Consider the following 27,717-nt stretch of genomic DNA (forward strand, 5'->3'; position numbering starts at 1 on the left):
GAAGAGTGGAGTGGTCTCAGCATTTGGCAATGCTGCAGCTGTGAGAAGCAGCAAAAATTGTGGACCTACGTAGAATTTGTGAGTGAAAAGGCAATTTGGATAAGCAATTAAAAGAAGATAAGGTACAGGATTATGGCGACATAGCGGGTTAGCAAGGCTGGTTGTGAGCCATTTTGAGCCGAATCACCTTCTGAGGTGTCTTTGTATCAAATGTTACAAAGAAATAAATTAGGAGCAGGTGTAGCCCTACAACTCTCAAGCTTGCTCTGCCATTTAGAACATAGCACAGTTTAGCACAAGAATGGGCTGTTCAGCCCAAAACATCTGTGCCGAACATGATGCCAAGATCAACTTATCTACCTGCACATAATCCATATCCCTCCATTCCCTACATTTCCAAATGCTTGTCCAAAGTCTCTTAAATGCAACTATTGTATCTGCCTCAACCACCATCCCCGACAGCACATTCACCACCCTCTGTGGTAAAGTAAAAGTTGCCCCACACATCCCCTTTAGATCATGGCTGATCTGATTATAATTCAACTCCTCTATACCTCTGAAACCTTTCACCCACTTCCTCATCCAAGTCATTTGTATACTTCGAAGAAACTGTCAAGAAATGGTGTGTGGGAGAAGATACCTAGAGATGCTCCGGTTTTCTTTCAATTTTGAGGGACATGAACTGGTAGTTTAATTGGGTACTATAAATTCCCCCTAGCATGTGGGTGAGTGGCAAAATCTGAGAGACTAGATGACAATGGTAGTAGAATTAAAAATGGGATTAATACAGAATTAATGTGAATGGGCGCCAAGGGTCAGTGCAGACTTGGTGGACTGAAGGGTGTTTCTGCGCTGTTCATCTCTAGCACAGTGATAAATCAAAAAGATTGAGGCTTCAGAACCAATCCTGTTGCCTTTCACTCATTGCATCTTGCCAACCAAAAAAGCGACCAATTATTCCTATAAACCAGCCAATCTGCTATCCAAATGAATTAAACACATTTTGTTATTTTTTTTAAAAGACAGGAGAAATAAGTCCTTATGTTGCTCTTTGTAAGAAGAATATTTTAATATTGTAGCAATATGGCACCTCATTGAAGGTTTTCTGAAATCCACCCTGCTAACCACGCCAATATGCTTAGTTCCTTAACCATGTGTTTATTTTCCCCAATAACTTTCCTTGGAGCATCTTATCAGATGCCTTCTGGAAATCTTAAGTATTGTACAACCAGTATGATACTGCTAGAAGTTGTGGTGCCCTGCATATAACCATATAACCATATAACAATTACAGCACAGAAACAGGCCCATTCGGCCCTACCAGTCCACGCCGACCACTTTCTCTGACCTAGTCTCATCTACCTGCTCTCAGACCATAACCCTCCAATCCCCTCCCATGCATATACCTATCCAATTTACTCTTAAATAATAAAATCGAGCCTGCCTCCACCACTTCCACCGGAAGCTCATTCCACATAGCCACCACCCTCTGAGTAAAGAAGTTACCCCTCATGTTGCCCCTAAACTTTTGTCCCTTAATTCTGAAGTTATGTCCCCTTGTTGGAATCTTCCCCACTCTCAAAGGGAAAAGCCTACCCACGTCAACTCTGTCCGTCCTTCTTAAAATTTAAAAAACCTCTATCAAGTCCCCCCTCAACCTTCTACGCTCCAAAGAATAAAGACCCAACCTGTTCAACCTCTCTCTGTAGCTTAAGTGCTGAAACCCAGGCAACATTCTAGTAAATCTCCTCTGTACCCTCTCCATTTTGTCGACATCCTTCCTATAATTTGGCGACCAGAACTGCACACCATACTCCAGATTCGGCCTCGCCAATGCCCTGTACAATTTCAACATTACATCCCAACTTCTATATTCGATGCTCTGATTTATAAAGGCAAGCATACCAAACGCCTTCTTCACCACCCTATCCACATGAGATTCCACCTTCAGGGAACAATGCACAGTTATTCCCAGATCCCTCTGTTCCACTGCATTCCTCAATTCCTTACCATTTACCCTGTACGTCCTATTTTGATTTGTCCTACCAAAATGCAGCACCTCACACTTATCAGCATTAAACTCCATCTGCCATCTTTCAGCCCACCCTTCCAAAAGGCCCAAGTCTCTCTGTAGACTTTGAAAATCTACTTCATTATTAACTACACCACCTATCTTAGTATCATCTGCATACTTACTAATCCAATTTGCCACACCATCATCCAGATCATTAATGTAAATGACAAACAACAGTGGACCCAACACAGATCCTTGGGGTACTCCACTAGACACTGGCCTCCAACCTGACATACAGTTGTCAACCATTACCCTCTGGTATCTCCCATTCAGCCATTGTTGAATCTATCTTGCAACCTCACTATTAATACCCAACGATTTAATCTTCTTAAACAACCTTCCATGTGGAACCTTGTCAAACCTTGCCTTACTGAAGTCCATATAGACAACATCCACAGCCTTGCCCTTATCAATTTCCCTGGTAACCTCTTCAAAAAATTCAAGAAGATTAGTCAAACATGACCTTCCAGGCACAAATCCATGTTGACTGTTTCTAATCAGGCCTTGTTTATCCATGTGATTATATATATTGTCCCTAAGTATCTTTTCCATTAATTTTCCCACCACAGACGTCAAACTAACAGGTCTATAATTGCTAGGTTTACTTTTAGAACCTTTTTTAAACAAAGGCACAACATGCGCAATGCGCCAATCTTCCGGCACCATCCCCGTTTCTAATGACGTTTGAAATATTTCCGTCATAGCCCCTGCTATTTCTGCACTAACTTCCCTCAATGTCCTAGGGAATATCCTATCAGGACCTGGAGACTTATCCACTTTTATATTTTTCAAAAGTGTCCGTACCTCCTCTTCTTTGATCCTCATAATTTCCATCACTACTCTACTTGTTTCGCTTACCTCACATAATTCAATATCCTTCTCCTCGGTCAATACCGAAGAAAAGAAATTGTTTAATATCTCCCCCATTTCTTCCGGCTCAGCACATAGCTGTTCACTCTGACTCTCTAATGGACCAATTTTATCCCTTGCTATCCTTTTGCTATTGACATATCTGTAGAACCCCTTGGGGTTTACTTTTACATTACTTGCCAAAGCAACCTCATATCTCTTTTTCGCTTTTCTAATTTCCTTCTTAAGATTTCTTTTATATTCTTTATATTCCTCAAGAACCTCATTTACTCCCTGCCGCTTATATTTATTGTATATCTCCCTCTTTTTCTGAACCAAGTGTCCAAATTCCCTGGAAAACCACGGCTCTTTCAAATTATTATTCTTTCCTTTCCACTGAACAGGGACATAAAGACTCTGTACTCTCAAAATTTCACCTTTAAATATCCTCCATTTCTCTATTATATCCTTTTCATAGAACAAAATGTCCCATTTCACTCCTTTTAAATCCTTTCTCATCTCCTCAAAATTAGCCTTTCTCCAATTCAAAATCTCAACCCTTGGTCCAGATTTGACCTTCTCCATAATTATATTGAAACTAATGGCATTGTGATCACTAGACCCAAAGTGCTCCTCAACACATACCTCCGTCACCTGACCCGTCTCATTTCCTAACAGGAGGTCCAACACTGCCCCTTCTCTGGTAGGTACCTGTACGTATTGCTGCAAAAAACTATCCTGCACACATTTTACAAACTCCAAACCATCCAGCCCTTTAACAGAATGTGATTCCCAGTCTATGTAAGGAAAATTGAAATCACCCACAATCACTACCCTGTGCTTACTACTAATATCTGCTATCTCCTTACATATTTGCTCTTCCAATTCTCGTTCCCTATTTGGCGGTCTATAATACACCCCTATAAGTGTTGCTAAGCCTTTCTCATTTCTGAGTTCCACCCAAACAGCCTCCCTAATCGAGCCTTCTAGTCTGTCCTGCCAAAGCACTGCTGTGATATCCTCCCTGACAAGCAATGCAACACCCCCACCTCTTGCCCCTCCGATTCTATCACATCTAAAACAATGAAATCCTGGAATATTTAATTGCCAATCGCAACCCTCCTGCAACCATGTTTCACTGATCGCCGCAACATCAGTCTGAAGAAGGGTCTCGACCCGAAACGTCACCCATTCCTTCTCTCCCGAGATGCTGCCTGACCTGCTGAGTTACTCCAGCATTTTGTGAATAAATCATACTTCCAGATGTCAATCCAGGCTCTAAGCTCATCCACCTTTCTTACAATGCTCCTAGCATTAAAATATACACATTTAAGGGACCCATCATTTCTTATTCTCAGTTTATTTCTTTTCACTTCTTTCTCTCCTACATATTGGGTCTGAGTGTTTCCCTTTTCTGCCTCCTGCCTCACACACTGCCTATTAGCTATCTGTGTTTGAGTCCCTCCCCCACAACCGTACTAGTTTAAAGTCTGCATATGTTTCCAGTTGTGAGAGCATTGGACTCTCTGATACCGTGCTATCAGGAGGCCGAGCAATAATATGCTCATTTTTATGGCCTGGCTTTTGTCACCCTTTCATTATTTTTCTGACTAAATTTTAACATCTTGGTGTGAAATTGCTCATTAACTTCAAAATAAGATATGGGTTTCTATCATAATTGAAGCATGGTTGATTGTTTACCTAAATGGTGATTTTAAGAATTGTTATTCTAAGAAACAAAATTAGATTACATTTTCTATAATCAATTTAATGTTTCCAAAGTAAATCTTCTACTGACGTCTTGCTTTTTGACAAATCTAATTAGCGAGCATAGACCTATTTGACACAATCCTTGGATACAAGTTAAAACTACCTGTTAATTATGCTGTTGGTCGATTTGCCTATAAATTGTAATTGAAGTCATTTCTGAATGGGATATGGTTCATCAGGTAACAGAGCTTGGCTGAATCTGATCACAGTACTATGGTCCATTAATTATCTTGTAGTGTGGTCAATGTCAGAACCATGGCAAAGGTAGAGTCTTTGAAGAATTCAGAACACTTTGTGCAAACCATATTGAAATAGTGGTTATTGGACTAATGTTGAGGGGTAGAGAAGCTAAAGAAAATCAAAGGAAGATAGGTTGCTGAGCTAAAGTACTACATTAGATAATGTAAGAAAATAACTGCAGATGCTGGTACAAATCGAAGGTATTTATTCACAAAATGCTGGAGTAAACCAGCAGGTCAGGCAGCATCTCAGGAGAGAAGGAATGGGCGATGTTTCGGGTCGAGACCCTTCTTCAGACTAATGTGTGCTTGCAAAAAGGATATCGTTAAAGATATAAAGAACTTGTATTGGCCAACAATTTTTTTGACATTGTAAAACTGATATATATATATATATTAATTTTACAATGTCAAAAAAATTGTTGGCCAATACAAGTTATTTACATATATTTGGTAAATTTACGTACTTTCCCTCTCCCCCTCCCCTCCCCATTCGCCTCCTGCACAAGTAGTTTTGTTTTATGATGTATAGATTTTTCCCCATTTCATGGATGAATCATGATTGTCCTTTATTACAAATTCTAAACTCTGAGCCCTCTCCAAGACATACAGACATTTCTGTTTGCCAACAACGGGGCGTGATGAATATGGTCACATAAAGCGCATGGAAGATGTTAAGCTACATTTCACCTTGAAAGTAAATGTAGTTTGCTTGTGTCTGGTTCTTCACCAAATTACACCTGCCTAAAAAATAAAATATTGGAAGTCATGTGAAATAAACCAAGGTTTGATCTTTCTTTAAGGTTACGATTCTACGTGATAATGACAAGCTGCAGGGAGCTCTTCCCGAGATTAACTGCTGACATGCGACGCTTTAAAAAATTACCAAGAACTCGGAGGGATTCTTTGGAGTTGCCGAGAGATTCCCAGGTGTTGGGAAAATCTGATCCCGAACGGAGAGAGTTGGATCCAGATGGGTGGGATGAGACGACGGATTCCAGCGAGTTTTACTCCCATGGGAAACAATTGAAGATGGCTCCAGAACTGTTCTACTCCTCTCCGCTCTTCCCTTTACTGACATCGGAGGTAGAAAGTGCCCAAGAACAGATTGCGGTGATGGTCCAACAAGCAAAGTCTCACTGTCGCCGTGACGTTCTCTGGCAGCGTCTCTTCCTGGGAGAGCATCTGTCTTCGGACAAACACAAAATGAGCAAACTGTCCTTTGCTGAGCTGGAAGAGTTACTTGGTGCTGTGTATAGCAAATCCATTTCGGAAATTGACCCACAGCTGGTGAGAGAATATTCTGTAGTTAACATTGAGTTATTACTTTCGATACAATCTGTAAGTCCTCAACTCTGGGTGGCTCAGACACTTTCTCCTGACTTGTTCATTGGCATGCATGTAGTGGAGTTTTATAGTTTTGAAAAGTGATGTTAGCCCATTGGTGTGAAGGGGACTGGCCACGCAGGGAATGCCATGCACTAGAATCCAGTATCTGTCCTGCACATAGTAATGGAGAAACAAGGAACTGCAGGTGCTGGTTAATACACACAAAGTCACAAAGTGCTGGAGTAACTCAGCAGGTCAGGCAGCATCTCTGGAGAACACGGATAGGTGATGTGTTGGGTCGAAACCTTTCTTTAGACTCAACATTAATGGAGATCTATCTGAGCCTCCGAAGATTCCTGGAGAGTTGATAATTTGAAGTGACTTCGTATTTTGTCATAATCAACTGATAGAATAGCTCTCTTGCTGAATATTCCATGGGATGAAGATCAATATGTTTGTGGTATTGCATAGTGTAGGACATATTTTATATTTAATGTTCTCTTCAAAGTTGTTGGATGGCAGTAAGATGCAGTCAGATGGCAGTAAGATGCACCACTGTTAAAGCCGTTCCATTGAATGACATTTCCCATTATATTGAGATTAAATATAACTATACTTTTGGATGTATGAAAGATGTGGCTGTAGTAATGTACAGTGTTAAACCATTGTTGTGGCGAGGCGAAGATTTTGAAATACATGGATGTTACTTTTCCAAAGTCTAATCTAAATTCTGAGAAGTGCAGCAGAAAGATTAGCAGCTCCTCCAGTCATTGAGAACGCTATCCAATATTACAGCATTGTTATAAACCACGTCACCATCAGAAACGAGGAATTGGCACTTTTACACTCCTCAGCAGGCAGACTGGAACAGGGCAGCAGAACAGCAGGGCGATGACTAATCTGCTTCACCAGTATGCCTTAATTTCATCTCCAGCACCAACTTCATTCTTGGACAGAGTAATCTTTTTTTCTATGATTTCAATTTTCATTACTTTACCGAAAAAGCAATATTAACCATGAAGTAATATTGCTTTACCGAAAAGCAAGGAAACAAAACGCTCTTGTCACTCTTAATGCATGTGTTTTTAATGGGCCAATCCTACTCACACCTTTGTAGTTGTTCTTTCGACCCTCTTATCTTGCATTTATCATGACTCTTTTGTTTCAGGATTGCTTCCTATCGATGAGTACCAGCTGGTATCAGAGTTTGATCAAGGTTTTACTAAACCGTTTCTCCCAGAGTTGCCGACACTTTGTAGATGCAGATAGAGGAATCCAATATCTGGTATGTTAAAACCTAGCATCTGACAGATTTGTATCTGTTGTGTTAAACTGAAGGATGGCACAGTGGCACAGCTCATAGAGATGCTGCCTCGCATTTTCAGGGTACAATCCTGACCTCAGATGCAGACATTGTGGAGTTTGTACATTCCCCCTGTGACCACGTGGGTTTCGTCTGGGTGCTCCCATTTTCTCCCACATTCTTAAATGGTAATTTAGGTAGTTGGTAGTTTGAAAGGCTGTTGAAATTTTCCTTGCTTGTAGGGGAATGGCAGAATCTGAGGGTGGGAGATGATGGGAATGTGGGGAGAATGAAATGGGTTAAGTTGGGATTATGTTTAAAAAAATGTTGGGTACTTGATGGTCAGTATGGACTTGACAACAGGAAGGACCTGTTTTTCTACTGTATCTCTCTTTGACTGTGAGAGTATGTAAATGAAAATGAACTTTTTAGACGTCAGGCTAAAATATTTGTTTAATAACTTCTGTAAATTTAACAAAACACTGTAAATTATTTGTTTAATAACTTCATCATGAGAAACTAATAACTTAATAGATCTCCTTTTGCTTATGGATAAAATGTTTTATCATCCATGCATCACTAGAGAAAAAGATTTAAGATGATAGACAATAGGTGCAGGAGTAGCCCATTCTGCCCGAGCCAATAGACAATAGACAATAGGTGCAGGAGTAGGCCATTCAGCCCTTCGAGCCAGCACCGCCATTCAATGCGATCATGGCTGATCACTATCAATCAGTACCCCGTTCCTGCCTTCTCCCCATACCCCCTCACTCCGCTATCCTTAAGAGCTCTATCCAGCTCTCTCTTGAAAGCATCCAACGAACTGGCCTCCACTGCCTTCTGAGGCAGAGAATTCCACACCTTCACCACCCTCTGACTGAAAAAGTTCTTCCTCATCTCCGTTCTAAATGGCCTACCCCTTATTCTCAAACTGTGGCCCCTTGTTCTGGACTCCCCCAACATTGGGAACATGTTATCTGCCTCTAATGTGTCCAATCCCCTAATTATCTTATATGTTTCAATAAGATCCCCCCTCATCCTTCTAAATTCCAGTGTATACAAGCCCAATCGCTCCAGCCTTTCAACATACGACAGTCCCGCCATTCCGGGAATTAATCTAGTGAACCTACGCTGCACGCCCTCCATAGCAAGAATATCCTTCCTCAAATTTGGAGACCAAAACTGCACACAGTACTCCAGGTGCGGTCTCACCAGGGCCCGGTACAACTGTAGAAGGACCTCTTTGCTCCTATACTCAACTCCTCTTGTTACGAAGGCCAACATTCCATTGGCTTTCTTCACTGCCTGCTGAACCTGCATGCTTCCTTTCATTGACTGATGCACTAGGACACCCAGATCTCGTTGAACTCCCCCTCCTCCTAACTTGACACCATTCAGATAATAATCTGCCTTTCTATTCTTACTTCCAAAGTGAATAACCTCACACTTATCTACATTAAACTGCATCTGCCATGTATCCGCCCACTCACACAACCTGTCCAGGTCACCCTGCAGCCTTATTGCATCTTCCTCACAATTCACACTACCCCCCAACTTAGTATCATCTGCAAATTTGCTAATGGTACTTTTAATCCCTTCGTCTAAGTCATTAATGTATATCGTAAATAGCTGGGGTCCCAGCACCGAACCTTGCGGTACCCCACTGGTCACTGCCTGCCATTCCGAAAGGGACCCATTTATCCCCACTCTTTGCTTTCTGTCTGTTAACCAATTTTCTATCCATGTCAGTACCCTACCCCCAATACCATGTGCCCTAATTTTGCCCACTAATCTCCTATGTGGGACCTTGTCGAAGGCTTTCTGAAAGTCGAGGTACACCACATCCACTGACTCTCCCTTGTCAATTTTCCTAGTTACATCCTCAAAAAATTCCAGTAGATTTGTCAAGCATGATTTCCCCTTCGTAAATCCATGCTGACTCGGAACGATCCCGTTACTGCTATCCAAATGCTCAGCAATTTCGTCTTTTATAATTGACTCCAGCATTTTCCCCACCACTGATGTCAGACTAACTGGTCTATAATTACCCGTTTTCTCTCTCCCTCCTTTCTTAAAAAGTGGGATAACATTTGCTATTCTCCAATCCACAGGAACTGATCCTGAATCTATAGAACATTGAAAAATGATCTCCAATGCTTCCACTATTTCTAGAGCCACCTCCTTAAGTACTCTGGGATGCAGACCATCAGGCCCTGGGGATTTATCAGCCTTCAGTCCCATCAGTCTACCCAAAACCATTTCCTGCCTAATGTGGATTTCCTTCAGTTCCTCCATCACCCTAGGTTCTCCAGCCCCTAGAACATTTGGGAGATTGTGTGTATCTTCCTCAGTGAAGACAGATCCAAAGTAACAGTTTAACTCGTCTGCCATTTCTTTGTTCCCCATAATAAATTCCCCTGCTTCTGTCTTCAAGGGACCCACATTTGCCTTGACTATTTTTTTCCTCTTCACGTACCTAAAAAAACTTTTGCTATCCTCCTTTATATTATTGGCTAGTTTACCCTCGTACCTCATCTTTTCTCCTCGTATTGCCTTTTTAGTTAACTTTTGTTGCTCTTTAAAAGAGTCCCAATCCTCTGTCTTCCCACTCTTCTTTGCTATGTTATACTTCCTCTCCTTAATTTTTATGCTGTCCCTGACTTCCCTTGTCAGCCACAGGTGTCTCTTACTCCCCTTAGAGTCTTTCCACCTCTTTGGAATAAATTGATCCTGCAACCTCTGCATTATTCCCAGGAATACCTGCCATTGCTGTTCTACCGTCTTCCCTGCTAGGGCCTCCTTCCAATCAATTTTGGCCAGCTCCCGCCTCATGCCTCTGTAATCCCCTTTGCTATACTGTAATACCGACACTTCCGATTTTCCCTTCTGCCTTTCCATTTGCAGAGTAAAACTTATCATGTTGTGATCACTGCCTCCTAATGGCTCTTTTACCTCTAGTCCCCTTATCAGATCAGGATCATTACACAACACTAAATCCAGAATTGCCTTCTCCCTGGTAGGCTCCAGTACAAGCTGTTCTAAGAATCCATCTCGAAGGCACTCTACAAACTCTCTTTCCTGGGGTCCATTTCCAACCTGATTTTCCCAGTCTACCTGCATGTTGAAATCTCCCATAACCACCGTAGCATTACATTTTTGACACGCCAATTTTATCTCCTGATTTAACTTGCACCCTAAGTCGAGGCTACTGTTTGGGGGCCTATAGATAACTCCCATTAGGGTCTTTTTACCCTTACAATTTCTCATTTCTATCCATACTGATTCAACATCTCCTGATTCTATGTCACCCCTTGCAAGGGAATGAATATCATTCCTTACCATCAGAGCAACCCCACCCCCTCTGCCCACCTGTCTGTCTTTTCTATACGTTGTGTACCCCTGAATATTCAGTTCCCAGCCCTGGTCCTCTTGTAGCCATGTCTCAGTGATCCCTACAACATCATACTTGCCCATGACTAACTGAGCCTCAAGCTCATCCACTTTATTTTTTATACTACGCGCATTTAAGTACAACACTTTAACTTCTGTATTTACCTCCCCTCTCACATCGTTCACAATTGGCCCTGCCCTTAATTTCTTTTCCGCTCTAGAACTTCTGTTCCCATTCTTCCGAGAGTATTTTGCAATATCTCCTGTATTCCCTTTTACCTCATCTTCATATTCACAATTTGTTAACCCCTCCCCCCCACTACTTAGTTTAAAGCCACAGGTGTCACACTAGCAAACCTGCCTGCCAGAATGTTTGTCCCCCTGCTGTTAAGATGCAACCCGTCCCTTTTGTACAAGTCACCCCTAGCCCAGAAGAGATCCCAGTGGTCCAGAAATCTAAATCCCTGCTCTCTGCACCAGTCCCTCAGCCATAAATTCATACCCTCTATCTCTCTGTTCCTGGCCTCACCAGCACGAGGTACCGGTAGCAGTCCAGAGATAACTACCTTCGACGTCCTACTTCTCAGCGTTTTTCCCAACTCTCTAAACTCCCGCTGTAGCACCTCCTTCCTCTTCCGCCCGACGTCATTCGTGCCCACGTGCACAACGACTTCAGGTTGATCGCCTTCCCTCGCTAGGATTTTCTGAAGCCGGTCTGTGATGTGTTGAACCCTGGCACCAGGGAGGCAACAGACCATCCTCAAGTCCCTCCTGCTGCCACAGAATCTTCTGTCCGTCCCTCGGACTATGGAGTCACCGACCACTACGGCTCTTCCAGACTTCGGTCTCCCCTGTCGTGTATCCTTGCCAACAGGTCCGCCACTCGGACTGGAAACGTCTTCTGCCCCGACAGTTCCCAAGAGGGTATACCTATTTGCAATAGGCACAGCCACTGGGGTCTCCTGTAGTCCACGTCCACTCCCCCCGGAAACAGTCTCCCACCTTCGCTCGACCTGGACCCTTGGCGTGACAGCCTCACAATAGGTCCTGTCGAGGAAACTCTCGCATTCCCGGATGGCCCTGAGGTCATCCAACTGCCTCTCCAACTCCACCACACGTCCCTTCAGGAGCTGCACCTGGACACAGTTCTTGCAGGTGTAGCTCCCAGAAGCTCCCGCGACGTCCCTGTCTTCCCACATCCTGCAGGAAACACACCGCACCAACTTTTCCGCCATCACCTTGAGCCTATAACCAGCTCTGGCTTAAAACAATGGTATCCTCCTCACCTCAGCCTCCTCGCCGAAGACTCGCGGCCAAAGACTCGCACTTTTCTCACTGGGCACTTCCCTCATTGGGCTGCACCTGAACAGGGCTGCACCCTTTTGTGAGCCTTGCTTATATCACCAATTTAAATTGCCTGATTGTCCAATTTACCTGACTTCTCACTTAAACTGCCTGTTGAACTGTGATTAGCACTTACTTTACTGCTCAGCCAACGGGCGTCCTTGCTCTGCTCCCGGACTTTTCTTGAACAGTACAGGTGTCAGGGGATATGGGAGAAGGCAGGAGAATGGGGTTAGGAGGGAGAGCCAGCACCACCATTCAATGTGATCATGGCTGATCATTTTCAATCAGTACCCCGTTCCTGCCTTCTCCCCATACCGCCTGACTCCGCTATGCTTAAGAGCTCTATCTAGCTCTCTCTTGAATGCATTCAGAGAATTGGCCTCCGTTCTAAATGGCCTACCCCTTATTCTTAAACTGTGACCCCTGGTTCTGGACTCCCCCAACATTGGGAACATGTTTCCTGCCTCTAACGTGTCCAACCCCTTAATAATCTTATATGTTTCGATAAGATCCCCTCTCATCCTTCTAAATTCCAGTGTATACAAGCCTAGTCGCTCCAGTCTTTCAACATATGACAGTCCCGCCATTCCGGGAATTAACCTAGTAAACCTACCCTGCACGCCCTCAATAGCAAGAATATCCTTCCTCAAATTTGGAGACCAAAACTGCATACAGTACTCCAGGTGCAGTCTCACTAGGGCCCTGTACAACTGCAGAAGGACCTCTTTGCTCCTATACTCAACTTCTCTTGTTATGAAGGCCAACATTCCATTGGCTTTCTTCACTGCCTGCTGTACCTGCATGCTTCCTTTCAGTGACTGATGCACTAGGACACCCAGATCTTGTTGTACGTTCCCTTTTCCTAACTTGACACCATTCAGATAATAATCTGCCTTACCACCAAAGTGGATAACCTCACACTTATCCAGATTAAACTGCATCTGCCATGCATCCGCCCACTCACACAACCTGTCCAAGTCACCCTGCAACCTCATAGCATCTTCCTCACAGTTTACACTACCACCCAGCTTTGTATCTTCTGCAAATTTGCTAATATTACTTTTAATCCCTTCATCCAAGTTATTAATGTATATTGTAAATGGCTGCGGTCCCAGCGCCGAGCCTTGCGGTACCCCACTAGTCACTGCCTGCCATTCTGAAAGGGACCCATTTATGCCCACTCTTTGCTTTCTGTCTGCCAACCAATTTTCTATCCATGTCAGTACCCTACCCTCAATACCATGTGCTCTAATTTTGCCCACTAATCTCCTATGTGGGACCTTGTCGAAGGCTTTCTGAAAGTCGAGGTACACCACATCCACCGGCTCTCCCCTGTCAATTTTCCTAGTTACATCCTCAAAAAAATCCAGAAGATTAGTCAAGCATGAGTCTCCCTTCGTAAATCCATGCTGATTTGGAATGATCCTGTTACTGCGATCCAAATGCTCCGCAATTTCGTCTTTTATAATTGACTCCAGCATCTTCCCCACCACTGATGTCAGACTAACTGGTCTATAATTTCCCGTTTTCTCTCTCCCTCCTTTCTTAAAAAGTGGGATAACATTAGCCACCCTCCAATCCACAGGAACTGATCCTGAATCTATAGAACATTGGAAAATGATCACCAATGCGTCCACAATTTCTAGAGCCACCTCCTTAAGTACCCTGGGATGCAGACCATCAGGCCCTGGGGATTTATCAGCCTTCAGTCCCATCAGTCTACCCAACACCATTTCCTGCCTAATGTGAATTTCCTTCAGTTCCTCCGTCACCCTAGGATCTCTGGCCACTAGAACATCTGGGAGATTGTTTGTATCTTCCTTAGTGAAGACAGATCCAAAGTACCGGTTCAACTCGTCTGCCATTTCCTTGTTCTCCATAATAAATTCCCCTGCTTCTGTCTTCAAGGGACCCACATTTGCCTTGACTATTTTTTTCCTCTTCACATACCTAAAAAAGCTTTTACTATCCTCCTTTATATTATTGGCGAGCTTACCCTCGTACCTCATCTTTTCTCCCCGTATTGCCTTTTTTTAAGCTGTCTTCTGTTGCTCTTTAAAAGAGTCCCAATCCTCTGGCTTCCCACTCTTCTTTGCTATGTTATACTTCTCTTTTATTTTTATGCTGTCCTTGACTTCCCTTGTCAGCCACGGGTGCCTCTTACTCCCCTTAGAATCTTTCCTCCTCTTTGGGATAAATTGATCCTGCAACTTCTGCATTATTCCCAGGAATACCTGCCATTGCTGTTCCACCGTCTTCCCTGCTAGGGTATCTTTCCAGTCAACTCTGGTCAGCTCATGCCTCTGTAATCCCCTTTGCTATACTGTAATACTGACACTTCAGATTTTCCCTTATCCCTCTCTTTTTGTAGAGGAAAACCTATCATATTATGATCACTGCCTCCTAATGGCTCTTTTACCTTGAGTCCTCTTATCCGATCAGGTTCATTACACAACACTAAATCCAGAATTGCCTTCTCCCTGGTAGGCTCCAGTACAAGCTGTTCAAAGAATCCATCTCGGAGGCACTCCACAAAGTCTCATTCCTGGGGTCCATTCAGTCTACCTGCATGTTGAAATCTCCCATATCCACCGTGGCATTAGATTTTCGACATGCCAATTTTAGCTCTTGATTCAACTTGCACCCTATGTCGAGGCTACTGTTTGGGGGCCTGTAGATAACTCCCATTAGGGTCTTTTTACCCATACAATTCCTCATTTCTATCCATACTGATTCTACATCTCCTGATTCTATGTCACCCCTTGCAAGGGAGTGAATATCATTCCTTACCAACCGAGCGACCCCACCCCCTCTGCCCACCTGTCTGTCTTTTCTATACGTTGTGTACTCCTGAATATTCAGTTCCCAGCCCTGGTCCTCTTTTTGCCATGTCTCTGTAATTCCCACAACATCATACTTGCCTCAAGCTCATCCACTTTTTTTTAATACTTCGCACATTTAAATACAACACTTTAACTTTGGTATTCACCTCCCCTCTCACACCGGTCACAATTGGCCCTGACCTTACTCTCTTATCCCATCTGGAACTTTCCTTCCCATTTATTCGAGAGTCCTTTGTAATTTCTCCTGTATTCACTTCCCCTTTAACTCCATCATATTCCCAGTTTGTCAACCCCTCCCCCCCACACTACTTAGTTTAAAGCCACACTTGCAGCACTAGCAAACCTGCCTGCCAGAATGTTGGTCCCCCTGCTGTTAAGGTGTAACCCGTCCCTTTTGTACAGGTCACCCCTACCCCAGAAGAGATCCCAATGGTCTAGAAATCTAAATCCCTGCTCCCTGCACCAGTCCCTCAGCCATACATTCATACAGAATGTATACAGACGGTACAGATCTACAAGGTACAGAATGTATACAGACGGTACAGATCTACAAGGACAAGGACAAACAGACTTAAAAATAGTTTTTACCCCACTGCTATAAAGGCACTAAATGTAGCCGCCAAGGAACGCAGGGGCGATACATAATAAGAGACTGTGAAATCGACAGAAGGATGTAGGGTTGGGTGTTTATGCGTGCTATTTTCATGATATTTATTTTAGTTGTTTATCTTTTTTAAAATATTTTACCTTGTATGTATCGTTAGCTTTTAGAAATGTTTGAATGGTGCACTGACTGGCTGACATTTTACAATTTCGTTGTACATGGCTCATGTTACAATGACAATAAAGGAACTATTCTATTCTATATCCCTGATCTCTCTGTTCCTGCCCTCACCAGCACGAGGTACAGGTAGCAGTCTAGAGATAACCACTCTCGATGTCCTACTTCTCAGACTTCTTCCTAACTCTCTAAACTCACGTTGCAGTATTTCCTTCCTCTTCCTCCCGATGTCATTCGTGCCCACGTGCACAACTACTCCCGGTTGATCGCCTTCCCTCGCTAGGATGTTCTGAAGCCAGTCTGTGATGTCTTGAACCCTGGCACCAGGGAGGCAACAGACCATCCTCAAGTCCCGCCTGTCGCCACAGAATGTACTGTCCGTACCTCGGACAATGGAGTCACCCACTACTATGGCTCTTCCTGACTTCGGTCTCCCCGGTCGGGTCTCCTTGCCTGGATTAGAGCCACCAATCTGTCCGCCGTTCGGACTGGAAGCGTCTTCTGCCCCGACAGCTCCCAAGAGGGTGTACCTGTTTGCAATAGGCACAGCCACCGGGGTCTCCTGTAGTCCACGTTCACGCCCCTTTGAAACGGTCTCCCACCTTTGCTCGACCTGGACCCTTGGCGCGACAGCCTCACAGTAGGTCCTGTCCAGGAAACTCTCGCATTCCCGGATGGCCCTGAGGTCATCCAGCTGCTTCTCCAACTCCACCACACGTCCATTCAGGAGCTGCACCTGGACACAGTTCTTGCAGGTGTAGCTCCCAGAAGCTCCAGCGTTGTCCCTACCTTCTCACATCCTGCAGGAAACACACTGCACCAACTTATCTGCCATTACTTTAGTGTCTAAAAACAAATCAGGCTCAAAAACAAGTGTAACCTCTTCACCTCAGTCTCCTCGCCAAAGACTCGCACTTTTCTCACAGGGCACTTTTCTCGACATGGCCACACCCCTTGTGCAAGCCTTGTTTATATCAGTCACTAAATTGACTAATTGGCCACTTTACCAAACTTCGTCCTTACTCCTGCTCTCCCGACCTTTACTGATAGAAACATAGAAAATAGGTGCAGGAGTAGGCCATTCGGCCCTTCGAGCCTGCACCGCCATTCAATATGATCATGGCTGATCATCCAGCTCAGTAGCCTGTACCTGCCTTCTCTCCATACCCCCTGATCCCTTTAGCAAAAAGGGCCACATCTAACTCCCTCTTATAATATAGCCAATGAACTGGCCTCAACTACCTTCTGTGGCAGAGAATTCCACAGACTCCCCACTCTCTGTGTGAAGAAACTGATTGACATCAGTTGCATTTGTGCTACGCAGCACTTGCTGATGATGTTTTTGAGTTGAACTGCTATGATTTTGTTTGAGATGTCAAAATCGGTTGTCACGATAACGATGATTATTTAACGTTGAAGAAAATGAGCCAAGATATTGGCAGCGGCTGCAGATACTTTCTAGGGTTGTGTGCGCTGTCCAGGCCTGGCAGAAGCAATGTTTTGGTTGGGAGGATTTGAGGTGTGGGTTTGTGATAAAATCTCACAGGTGGATACACTTGTGGAAGTAGGGCCACATCTCTAGATGGGTGAATAGGATTCTGGATTGAGATGGCACTGCAGGCCAGGCAATAATGACCCACACACTTCTTTTGGGGAGGTTATTTGCAAAACTTAGACTCTTTTGATGAATAGTTATAAAATATTAGACTTTTCTTCTCGAAGGGAAGATTAAAACATTTGCTCTGAATTTACTCCCACGTTTCTGTGGCCCTAAATCGAGTTGAGGTTTAGATATATCCTGAGTCGGAAGCATTTGAAAAGCTTGTTTTCAAAGCAATATTTCAATATTGAATATGTTTCATTCGCTGACCATCAGTAGTAGTGCCGAGGGCTCAATGCAAAGGTCAAAAGTTACCGAAATACTGCTAATCATTTGGCTTTACACCAACTTTACAATCAAGGCTAGCTCTCCATTTTTAATAATGCCGCAGGGTCCCATTTGGGATTGTGGTCGTCCATTATTAATGTGTTATTGCAATAATAGCATGATAAATCATTAAACAACGCAAGGTCTCGAGGTTAGTGCTCAGAAGGAGACCACGGGCATTAGTAGCAATAAGAGATTTTGTCAAAGCAATGTAACATTTATCCTGTCCTGTTGCTCTTTCCCTTGGTTGCCCTGTATTCTCTGCCTCAAATTTTTATCAAGTTTTCTCGAGTCGTTCAAAGACCAGGCTCCAACAACTGTTACTTCTTGCTTAATGAAAATGTTAAATTGTTCATCTCTCCTAACTGGTTCTATACTCAGTGGAAGCAGACTATTACATGTCAGGCAATCAGGATGCTTCATAACATTTTAAAAACAGATTAAGTTTTCCCAGCCTTCACAGCAGCAATGAAAATAATCCAAAGTATCGTACTTCTAGTCTCTTCTCATAACTAAACTTTGCAATCCCTGATGAATTTGCATTGAACATGATTAGTTTAATTCCCTTTTCCTATAAAGCATGCCTTTTGATATTCCACATAACGTTTACACAATTTATTTATGATTGTATGCCTAATAATGTGCTTGTCATTTTCTTTGCTGCTTTACTTAATCATGCAGATGATTTTGGTGACTCAGTTATTTTAATCCTCATGGATCAGCATCTTTCCATTGGCTATACACAGGCAGACCTCAACTTAGAGTTTGTTGCACTATTTACCATGCAAGTTCACCAAAAAGGATATATGGTCTAGTATGAACAGTCACTTCCCACAAAGTCATGCTATCTCGTCACATGATTTCTATTAGCTTTGTATTTTTGAATAATGTAGTCAAGATTTAAATGGCAGACTTATTGCACCCCGATCCCTTCTGCTGCAAAAATATCTATGTATATTAATTTGCATCCATTGCATTATTTTGCCAATGACTTCTGAAATACTTCATTGTTATTGAGTCATAGAGTGATACAGCATGGAAACAGGCCCTTCAGCCCAACTTGCCCACAACGGCCAACATGTAGCAGCTACACTGGTCCCACCTGCCCGCGTTTGGCCAGTATCCCTCCAAACCTGTCCTGTACATGTACTTGTCTAACTGTTTCTTAAATGTTGGGATAGTCCCTGCCTCAACTACCACCTCTGGCAGCTTGTTCCATACACCCATCACCCTTTGTGTGAAAAAGGTACCACTCAAATTCCTATTAAATCTTTTTCCCTTCACCTTAAACCTGTGCCCTCTTGTCCTCGATTTGCCTGCTCTGGGCAAGAGACTCTGTGCATCTACCTGATCTATTCTTCTCATGATTTTATACACCTCTATAAGATCACCCCACATCCTCCTGCGCTTCAAGGAATAGTTCCCAGCCAACTCAACATCTCCCTATAGCTCTGATCCTCTAGTCCTGGCAATATCCTCATAAAGTCCAGGCAACATTCTTGTGAACCCATTGTTCCCATAAGTTGTAGTGTCTCTACATTTTGTCAACACATTTCCAAACTGAATTTCCTAAATTGAACTTGAGTGTCATCACTGTTTTTCTCCAATCTTAGCAAAATCTATGCATGCTAACTCTGCAATTGCCAGCCAACTAATTCCCTCTGCAACCATTTCGCTGCATTTATACCATCCATCAGCATTCTCGAAGAAGTGCCTTCCCCTGAAAAAAAACCTCGCATTAAAACATGGTTTGTTTGCATAATCCGCTAAGATTGTCACTGCATGTCTGTCTCCAGGTGCTTTAACTCTTGGATAACTGAACTTCGTTCATTGCATTGATTTAACAATGTGAAATGTCAAAGCATTTGCAGACCTGACCCATCCTTATTCTGTTGATGAATACTTCCTTAGCTGGAAGTGATCACTTGGAAGATAAATACGCTCTTCCCCTCTGTTATCAAGCTACTGGTCTTTCCATAAGTTAGGGTACTGTCCGATCCCCATTGTGGACATTGGACTTTGTCTATGAAACTGATGCGGTGTAATGCTGAGAATTATGCACTCAAAATCTTCCCCTATGCTCTATCTATCGTACTTGTTTGAAACTATGTATGGTATATCTCATTTGTTTGGATAGCATGCAAAATAAAGCTTTTCACTGTACCTCGGTACATGTTACAATAATAAACGTAAATCTAAATCTACAAAGTGTTTGACCGATCTTACAAAAATAGGCATTGAACACATGTAGCCAGTGGCATCTAATTTTCTCCAGCTCTAAACTTCTGCTTATTTTCTGAAAGTTCCTGTAATTTGGGGGATTTGTGTAGTTTTCAAAGACTTTGTTTTTAAATTAACATTTGTTGTTTGTGACTGAGTGAGTGGTGGTTCTAATGCGTTGTTCATTCCTGTGATCTTGTCACGTGGCACTTACCTGTACTGGGAAGAAGTGCAGTCACCTGTCACCTCTATAACAGTGATCTACCTTCCTTACAGGCCGTGTTGAATCAGAAATTTATCGATTGTTTTGTTCTCATCTTCCTTGATTCACAATCTGCAAAGACGGTAAGATCTTAAATCTTCTCACGTATAGAATTTTTATTAAAATCCGATAAAGAACAAAGGACATGGGGGGGATCGCTGTGGGGGGAGGGGGGAGACAAAAGGAGGAGCCGGTGTACATTGCATCTTTGTCAGTGCCGTGGGCTGCCGCTATTTGTATACATTGGGTATACAAACAAAGAATCTCACTGTGCCTTGTCACATCTAGGTAGAGCTCTTAAGAATAGCGGAGTCAGGGGAGAAGGCAGGAATGGGGTACTGATTGAGAATGATCAGCCTTGATCACATTGAATGGCGGTGCTGGCTCGAAGGGCCGAATGGCCTTCTCCTGCATCTATTGTCTATTGTCTATGTGACAATAAAGTATTCCAAGGTGGAAACATTCAACATGTCTGGCAGCAACTGCAGGGGTTTCGAAATATTCTGCTTTTCCAGCACCTGCAATGACTTTTTGACACTCATGTTGATTTCTAAGGTTTGGCAGACGGCTCTGATATGGACAGGATAATTAAGTTGTATAAAACCCACATGGAAGAGATTTACAATTGAATTCTGTCTGAGAGGACTCAGCACATCTTCATTTTGAAGATCGGTCATAAAGAGGCTTTACTGCTGTAGTTTATTCTATTAATACACTGGCGAATGATTCAAAGAAACTTGGATAACCAATCTGATAACTTTATATAGGAGGATTCAAGGAACTGCAGGTGCTGGTTTACAAAAACAGATGCAGTGCTGGACTAACTCAGTGGGTCAGACAGAATCCTTGGACAACTTGGATAGGTGACGTTTCTGGCCGGGACCCGAAACATCACCTATCCATGTTCTCCAGAGATGCTTCCTGACAGACCGAGTTACTTCAGCACTGTATCTTTATGCGTAAACCAACATCTGCAGATCCTAATGTTGTTTTGACCCAATCAGAGTCATCACAATGCCACGTATCCTAAAGAGCAGTGGAAATTTCTGATGAGCATGCCTGATTACCTCATTGTATTTTTTGGACAATGGAGACTTTATTACCTATTAAAAGAAATGTGCACCATTCCTGAATAACTTTTTTTTTTCCTCCCCTCCCCCTAGAATCTAAAGGTGGTATTCAGAGAGCCGCTTCCCGCCCAGCCACAGAACAGCGAGAGCCCCCTACCTCAGCTTGTATCCATGTACTACCACCTGGAGTCTGTTATCAACACTGCTTGTTTCAACCTATGGACTGGTATGCTACAGTAGCAGACTGCAAATCCACGTTGAGAGTGGTCTCCCTCTCTACACCAAGCTGTGCGCACACACTGTTGTTATTCCATTGCTTGAGGCAAGAAATTGTGGTATAGCAAGCTTCACACAGAGAAGTATTAATTAATTTCTTTATAATCCATTCTTTTCATCCACATTTCACTCATTTGAACGTCAACGATTTTCGGGGATCCTTAAATGGATTTGTGGACACCTCACAATGGTGAGCCTGCGAGATGTTTGTTTATTAATTTATTTCATGTCGTAAATGTATAGCATATAATAGTTAATATATGCCATCACATTTGTTTGGAGTTTCCTTTTGCAATCTTTATCCCCCTCCCTTTCCTCATCATGTTTATGTCATCGGTGTACAATGGCAGGTGGAACATCCAGAGGTTTTTTTAGAAGCATCGTTCAGACAGCATTGAGGCTTGAGGGCAAACTGCATGAAAGGTCTCGCCCTCCCCCATCAACGTGATGAACTGACAAAACTCATCACAGTGTTCTGGACAGATTTGAACAACTCAGTGCAGTGGGGGGGTGTACCTGAGACTGCAAAATTGTAAATCAAATGTCTGGGCTGTTAAACCTGAACCTTTTAAAGATTTAGTTTTATTAGCTGCCTGTATTATCTCAAACATACAGACACTATAAAATAATTGAATATATTTTTGAGAGATTCGCAGGTCCCAATCATTTTAAAATTCAGACTGGTTTTCACATTTCAAAAAAAAAAAAAATCAAAATCCTAATTTCTGCACCGGTGACACCATTTTCATCCGTGCTCTGGTAGAGGTGTTGCTTTGATCATGATTTCCTGACTGCTGCTACCATTAAAGTAAAGGTGCTGGGGCATCTTGGAATGTGAGCTTGGAGAATTTCAAAGGTTTTAAAGCACATTCCTTTGTAAAATTTAAACAGTCAACTACATTTAGTTGCTTTCTGCACAATGTCACCGTGCTTAGAGATGATTAATTGTAAGTGAAAATATTTGATGTACATTATGTATATAATGAAAATGGCTGAATTATCATTGTAAAATAATAAAGTTATATTAATCATTTTCTCTGAGCGTTACCTGTTTCTCTGTGCCATCTGAATGTTCCTTGGTCTACAAGGGTGTTTTAATTCCCTTTTCATGATGCTGTTCTGCCATTAATATTTTTAACGTTTCATTATAATTTGGATACTTAACAGAAAGTGGACAAAATTATAGGATGTACTCTGCAAAATCTGAAAAATCCTGAGATGTAATTTGACAAAAACCTCCACAGACATAATACCAAAGATTGTAATTCTTGAAATCTGTGAATGTGGTACAAAAAAAAGCTTGTAAGGACAGTGAATGTATTATAAATTGATTAATTGAGCACCTGTGACAGCTGGATTTGGTAGTAGTTAATCTGGAAAAGCTGTTACGTTTAACACATCATCTTATTGAAGGTCAGTCGAAGCTGCAGAACTGAACTCAATCTGTCATTTTACAGCAGCCATTCGATTCTCCTTTCCATTCTCCTTTTTAAAGCATTACTCCTGCTACCAGAATGAAGTGATAGCATAAACTTTTGATAAAACACCATAGTCTGTAAACAAATGCAAGTTGTGTTAAAGCTGTGATGAGAACCAGTCGGTAATATTGACTGATCTGTCATTCCCAATAAAAGAGGCAAAGCAGTTCCATAACAGATCTGCCAACAACCTGTTCAAGAGCAAGATTGGCAGAGGATTGGTATGAGTTTATTAACCCAACTATATTCTGCACCCTGCATCTTTCCCTTTGTTCTACCTATTGTACTTGGGGTTTGGCTTTAATATATTGATGTATAATATTATCTGATTTGATTGGAAAGCCTGTAAAACAAAGTTTTTCACTGTACCTCAGTACCCGTGACAATGATAAACATAAACCATCCTCACAACTGTATTCTTGGGTTATCTAAACAGGGGGGGGGTGGGATGGGATGGGAAGTATCAGTCTATATATCGGAGTAGCCTTATACACCGATCAGCCAAAACATTAAGACCACTGACAGGCAAAATGAATAACATTGAATATCTTGTTACAATGGCACCAGTCAAGGGGTGGGATATATTAGGCAGCAAGTGAACAGTCAGTTCTTGAAGTTGATGTGTTGGATGCAGGAGAAATGGGCAGGAGTAAAGACCTGAGCGATTTTGACAAGGGCTAAATTGTTATGGCCAGACAACTGGGTCAGAGCATCTCTGAAACGGCAAGGCTTGTGGGGTGCTCCCAGTCAGCAGTGGTGAGTACCTACCGACAGTGGTCCGAGGAGGGACAAACCACAAACCGGCAACAGGGTGTGGGGCGCCCAAGGGCGCTATAGGGCAACGAAGGCTATCCTGTCTGGTCCGAACCGACAGGTCTACTGTGGCACGACACAGAAAATGTTAATGGTGGTGATGGGAGGAATGTGTCGCAATACAGTGCATCGCACCTTGCTGTGAATGGGGCTGCACATGGAGGACCAACAGCATATGAATAATAATAATAATAATAATAATATTCATTTATTGTCATTGCAACGAGTACAACGAAATTAAAAAATAGCCAATCCTGACGGTGCGTAAAAACATATATGCAATAAATGCAAAAACAAATAAATACAATTATATTAAGTACAAAAGTTTTAACAGTGTTGCCTAGTGCAGAAGGTAGTGTTCAGTTCTCGTATGGCCCTGGGGTAAAAACTGTTCTTAAGTCTGTTTGTTCGGGATTTGATCGACCTGAAACGTCGACCAGAGGGCAGATGAACAAACACGGTGGCCGGGGTGGGATGGATCTTTTATTAAGAGGCAGGTGATCATAATGTTTTGGCTGATCGGTCAGTGTATGTGTCTGCTCATTCTCAGAGTGTTCAATGGTTCTTTATTGTCACGTATGCACAGCACAGTGGCATTCTTTTGAGCCACCACAAATGCACAGTCGCCACAATTTTGGCGGCGTTTAACAAAAAAAGAAAATAATTTAAAAAAACAGAACAACATGCAAGTCAAGTCAAGTCTACTTTATTTGTCACATACACATTCAAGATGTGCAGTGAAATGAAAGTGGCAACGCCTGCGGATTGTGCTAAACTACAAAACAATATAATTTATTTTTTTAAAGACACAACACAAAAAAAATAATTAATACAGTAAATTAGTCCCAGGTGATATAAGAGTTCCCAGGTGATATAAGAGTTCCCTGGTGATATGAGTTCCCTGGCGATCCCAGAGGCCTGTGGGAAGAAACTCCGTCTCATCCTCTCTGTTTTCACAGCGTGACAGCGGAGGCGTTTGCCTGACCGTAGCAGCTGGAACAGTCCGGGGTGGTAGGGGTCCCCCAGAATGTTGCTGGCTCTGGATCTGCACCTCCTGATGTATAGGTCCTGCAGGGGGATGAGTGTAGTTCCCGTAGTGCGTTCAGCCAAACGCACTACCCTCTGCAGGGCCATCCTGTCCTGGGCAGAGCTGTTCCCAAACCAGATTGAGATGTTGCCAGACAAGATGCTTTCTACAGCCCCAGAGTAGAAGCACTGAAGGATCCTCAGAGAGACTGAATTTCCTCAGCTGTTTGAGGTGGTAAAGGCGTTGCCTTGCCTTACTCACCAGTGCGGCAATGTGTGTTGTCCATGTCAGATCCTCTGTGATGTGGACTCCCAGGTATTTAAAGCTGCTCACCCTATCCACAGTAATCCCATTTATCTCCAGTGGCGTATACGTCCTCAGATGTGGAGCCCTTCTAAAGTCCACAATCAGCTCCTTAGTTTTTGTGACATTCAAGACGAGGCTGTTGTCCTGACACCAGAGGGCCAGTTCAGCCACCTCCTCCCGGTAGGCCTTCTCATTGTTATCGGAGATCAGGCCCACCACCACAGTGTCATCAGCAAACTTGATGATGGAGTTGGAGCTGAACCTGGCCACACAGTCATGTGTGTATAGGGAGTACAGTAGGGGGCTAAGGACGCAACCCTGGGGGGATCCTGTGTTCAGGGTGAGGGGGTTAGAAGTATGTCTCCCCATCTTGACCACTTGGGGCCTGGCGGTGAGAAAGTCCAGGACCCAGGTACACGGGAGTGTTAACCCCCAGTTCCAGCAGCTTCTCAGCAAGTCTGGTGGGGACTATTGTATTGAAAGCTGAACTAGAATCAATGAACAGCATCCTCACATAGCCCCCCTTCTGGCTGTCAAGATGAGAGAGAGCGGTGTGCAGAACCTGGGAGACCGCATCATCCGTGGATCCGTTCGGACGGCGTGCGAACAGCAGCGGGTCCATATTGCGAGGGAGGAAGGCACAGATGTGGTTCTTGATCAGCCTCTCGAAGCATTTCATGACCACCGAGGTGAGGGCCACCGGTCGATAGTCATTCAAACAAGCTGGAGAGGCATTCTTTGGCACTGGTACGATGATGGATCATTTGAAGCATGCAGGGACCACGGACTTGGCCAAGGAGAGGTTGAATATTGTGGTGAGCACTGGAGCAAGCTGAGTAGCACAAGACTTCAGTACTCGCCCAGATATACCATCTGGGCCTACAGCTTTCCTCGTGTGTCAGAGCCCTCCTCACGTCGTGCTCGGACACCGAGAATGTGTGCACATCCCCAGCGGTGGATCCCCCTCCAGCCTCGCTAGCCAGCACGCTGGCGGTGTTGATTTTAGACGGCGAGCTGGGGGTAATGTTGCCCGTCTCGAATTGTGCGTAGAAGGAGTTCAAGTCATCAGCTAGGGAGGTGCCGGCACTTCCGGTTGAGGGGGGGCTGCACCGGTAGTTAGTTATAGTCCGTAGCCCCTGCCAAAGGCACCTGGTGTCCTGCTGCTCCATCTGTGACTCCATCCTGTCCTTGTACCTCCTTTTTGCGTCCTTCACCACCCTTCGCAGTCGGTAGGACTCTACCTTGTAGTCGTCCATATTACAGGATGCCAGAACGGAGTTGTAAGCAGCGGTGCGAGCATTGTAGGCAACGCGAATGGACCTGTCCACCCAGGGTTTTTGATTAGGAAAGATACTAACCCTTACCATAGGGACGATGTTATTGGCTATTGGTGCAATGAAGTCCGTAACCGCTTCCGCAAACTCACTGACGTCTCTGGAACTTGCTTGGAACATATTCCAGTCGACATCGCTCAGTGCATCTTGCAGCATGGCCTCTGAATGGCCAGACCACCGCTTTACGTCCCTCGTCACCACCGTTTCCCGTACTATCCGTTGTTTATACTCCGGCAGCAGGAAAATGGCAGCGTGGTCAGATTTTCCAAAAGGAGGGAGAGGAACGGCCTTGTAGCCTTTCCTGAACGGCGTGTAGCAGTGGTCCAAAGTTCTTTCCCCCCTGGTGACACACGTGATGTGTTGGCAGAAGTTAAGCATGACTTTTTAAAGATTTGCCCTATTAAAATCTCCAGCCACCACCACAGCCGCATCAGGGTTCTTGTTTTGGTGTCGACACAACACATCGTGTAGGGCCGATAGTGCCACGTCGGTGTCAGCATGTGGTGGAATATAGGCGGCTGTGATGATCACCGAGCTGAACTCCCGGGGAAGGTAAAATGGAACGGCACGAGATAGTCAGATGCTCCAGGTCCGGCGAGCAGGAACAAGAAAGCGTCTCAATATTCCTAGGGTTGCACCAGTTATTGTTGGTCATGAAGCAAACACATCCACCCTTGGATTTCCCGGATTCTTCTGTTCTGTCCACGCGGAAAACAGTGAAGGACTCGGTTGGGCAAATCACCTGATCCGGCACCAGCGTGGTCAGCCATGTCTCGGTCAGACAGAAGATGTTGCAGTCTCTTATGTCCCGCTGTTATGTTCCGATCCTCGCCCTGAGGTCATCCAGCAGGGACTGGACATTCGCCAGAAGGATGCTGGGCAGAGGTGGACAGAAGGCTTGGGCTCTCAGCATATTCCGAATCCCCCCCCCCGCCCCCGCTTTCCTCGATGTTTTCTCCGACTTTTTCTCGGAGCCGCGCTCCCATTGTTGTTGCCGTGGCGGGCTCTTTCGATCTCTGTCAGCCACGCTGGATCGGTGAGTACAGTGTCTAATAAGTCTTTGGTTACGCTAAAGTTTA

At 43.8% G+C, this 27,717-nt stretch overlaps 1 protein-coding gene across 1 annotated transcript in view; it reads left to right on the top strand.

The window, feature by feature from the left end:
• szt2 (SZT2 subunit of KICSTOR complex) overlaps window positions 1-22,782 on the top strand; it is a 188,464-nt gene extending 165,682 nt beyond the window's left edge. The window contains exons 71-74 of the mRNA XM_078408309.1: window positions 5,736-6,222; window positions 7,430-7,546; window positions 20,349-20,417; window positions 21,498-22,782. Of these exons, the coding sequence (XP_078264435.1) occupies window positions 5,736-6,222; window positions 7,430-7,546; window positions 20,349-20,417; window positions 21,498-21,644 (820 nt within the window). The 3' untranslated portion in view covers window positions 21,645-22,782. The remainder of the gene's footprint in view (window positions 1-5,735; window positions 6,223-7,429; window positions 7,547-20,348; window positions 20,418-21,497) is intronic.
• The last annotated feature ends 4,935 nt before the right edge of the window (window positions 22,783-27,717 follow it).

Source organism: Rhinoraja longicauda, chromosome 11, assembly GCF_053455715.1.
Source record: "Rhinoraja longicauda isolate Sanriku21f chromosome 11, sRhiLon1.1, whole genome shotgun sequence".
Taxonomy (NCBI): Eukaryota; Metazoa; Chordata; class Chondrichthyes; order Rajiformes; family Arhynchobatidae; genus Rhinoraja; species Rhinoraja longicauda.